Genomic DNA, 2298 nt, shown 5'->3' with positions numbered 1-2298 from the left:
AGAGAAGAACAATTTCGCCGAGGTGTAGAGGCCTCCGAGCTGAGGTTTTCCTTCCAAAACGGCGTCGTGGCTCAAATCTGTTCCGGCCAATCCGAGGATGCCTGGGTGACCAACTTCAAGAAGGGAATTCTCTCCAGCTTCCAGAACAGCATGGATGACCTGACGAAGGCCCAGAATCTTACAGAGGTAATGTCACAGTCTTGATGCTTAGACACTCAAAACCTCGAAAAATAGCTAAAAACTAAACTTTAGTAATACCAGGCTTTAAAAGCCACCAATTTTAAACTTGGATGGAAATCAATGAAGCAATGCTTATGATTCCCGATTAAAAACACTAACTTACATGTGTGTTCAATTTGCAACTGCTCCTGCTTGTATGTTTTTAAAGTCATTCGTAACTAATAATTGTATCTGAATCGGCGCACTAATAACTTTAAGAAAAAACAATATAAATGTTTATGTGCTCAATGAAGAGGTAAAGTTTCAACCGAGATAATGCTTTAAGAGAGCCCCCCCCCCCTTTCCTTAAACATATGATGACTGATGCCCTACTACTAAATATTTTGCACTTCTCTATATCAGTCTCTTAAAATGAAATGCATTTTTTTCTTTTTGAATTCGGTTTATTATTGAACTTTACGATCTCCCCATTCCCTCCCCACAGACTGACGTTGCCGGCGAGTGCCGCACCGAGTACAAACTGGTCAGCGACGGCTACTACAGCATCAGTATCAAGAAGAGCAAGGACATTCTGAGCTGTACCAAACGTCACCAGTACAAGACCATGCTGCAGATGTCTCCTTACAATGTACCCTCTGTGAGTAAAATGTCAGACCTGCCTGGTATTTGGAGCTTGACACTCTGCTAGAACATTGTAGATCAATCATTTACAAAGTCTCTTATTTGTTATGTCCCCATCTGTAAGAACAACGTTAGATCTGTCAATGTTGGATACTTGACACCCAGACAGAACATTCTAGATCATTCTTGATTTTTTAAGTTTTAGTAAGAGTTTTACGGCACTTGCAACACAATAAGGTCATATAAGTGCCGTTCTTAAGGTATCAATATTCTCTGTCTGAATAAAGTGTCAGGCCCGCCTGTGTCAGGAGCGGGACATTCTGCTTGACCTTTGTAGATCAATCATTTATAAGGTATCATATGCCTCCACATGGAAGAACAACGTCAGATTTGTCTAAGTTTGGTACTTGACACCCAGCTAGAATATTACAGATCATTCATAAAGTATCAACTGCCCTCTCTTTGAACAAAATGTCAGACCTGCCTATATTTGGAGCTTGGCACTCAGTTAGAACACTGTAGATCATTATTCATAAGATATCAAATTTCAGATATCAAAGTCCCCTCTGTGAGTGCCACATTCGATTTATGTTTGAAACTTGACACTCTTTTGGCACAATGTATATATACTTATACTTCTCTATCCATTTGTATATTTAAAAAAGCTGTTCTAAGAGTTAAGCTTTTCTCCCTGTCTCCCTTTGTAATTTAGACACATTCAATCTCAGACCAGTGGGGGATTAGTGGGTGGCCTGATGTCGTCTGCATCTTATACTTTCCTAGTGTTGTCGTTACAATCATAATAGTGTTTCTGGTGAATTATGGTCGTTGCTATTTTGACTCATGGTAAGCCCTCACAACTCAACACCACTGTCCCACCACCACCTCACAACTCAACACCACAGTCCCACCTCACAACTCAACACTACTGTCCCACCACCACCTCACAACTCAACACCACTGTCCCACCACCTAACAACTCAACACCACAGTCCCACCACCACCTCACAACTCAACACCACTGTCCCACCACCTAACAACTCAACACCACAGTCCCACCACCACCTCACAACTCAACACCACTGTCCCACCAGCTAACAACTCAACATCACAGTCCCACCACCACCTCACAACTCAACACCACTGTCCCACCACCTAACAACTCAACACCACTGTCCCACCACCACCTCACAACTCAACACCACTGTCCCACCTCACAACTCAACACCACTGCCCCACCACCTCACAACTCAACACCACTGTCCCGCCTCCACAGGAGATTCAGTCCCTCCCGATCATGAAGACCACACACGAGTGTGAGCAGGACATCCAGAAGGCCGGAGTTCTCAAGTCCAGCACGTGCACTGAGACTCACGTCTACAGGCCCTTCGCCAACGGAAACAATGGAGGGATGACCGAGGTCAAGCAGACCTTGACCTTCAAAACGTCACAATCTGGCGTCAGATCTCGCCCAGGTAACGACAAACAAAAAAATGT

At 43.8% G+C, this 2298-nt stretch overlaps 1 protein-coding gene across 1 annotated transcript in view; it reads left to right on the top strand.

Moving 5' to 3' along the window:
• The window catches only part of LOC118477203 (apolipophorins-like), a 12954-nt gene that overhangs the window by 2641 nt on the left and 8015 nt on the right, over window positions 1–2298 (top strand). Inside the window, exons 4-6 of the mRNA XM_035973069.1 lie at window positions 3–186; window positions 665–817; window positions 2078–2296. Coding sequence (XP_035828962.1) covers window positions 3–186; window positions 665–817; window positions 2078–2296 — 556 coding nt within the window. The remainder of the gene's footprint in view (window positions 1–2; window positions 187–664; window positions 818–2077; window positions 2297–2298) is intronic.

This window comes from Aplysia californica, unplaced genomic scaffold, assembly GCF_000002075.1.
Source record: "Aplysia californica isolate F4 #8 unplaced genomic scaffold, AplCal3.0 scaffold00983, whole genome shotgun sequence".
Taxonomy (NCBI): Eukaryota; Metazoa; Mollusca; class Gastropoda; order Aplysiida; family Aplysiidae; genus Aplysia; species Aplysia californica.
This window is presented reverse-complemented; position numbering and strand designations above follow the sequence as displayed.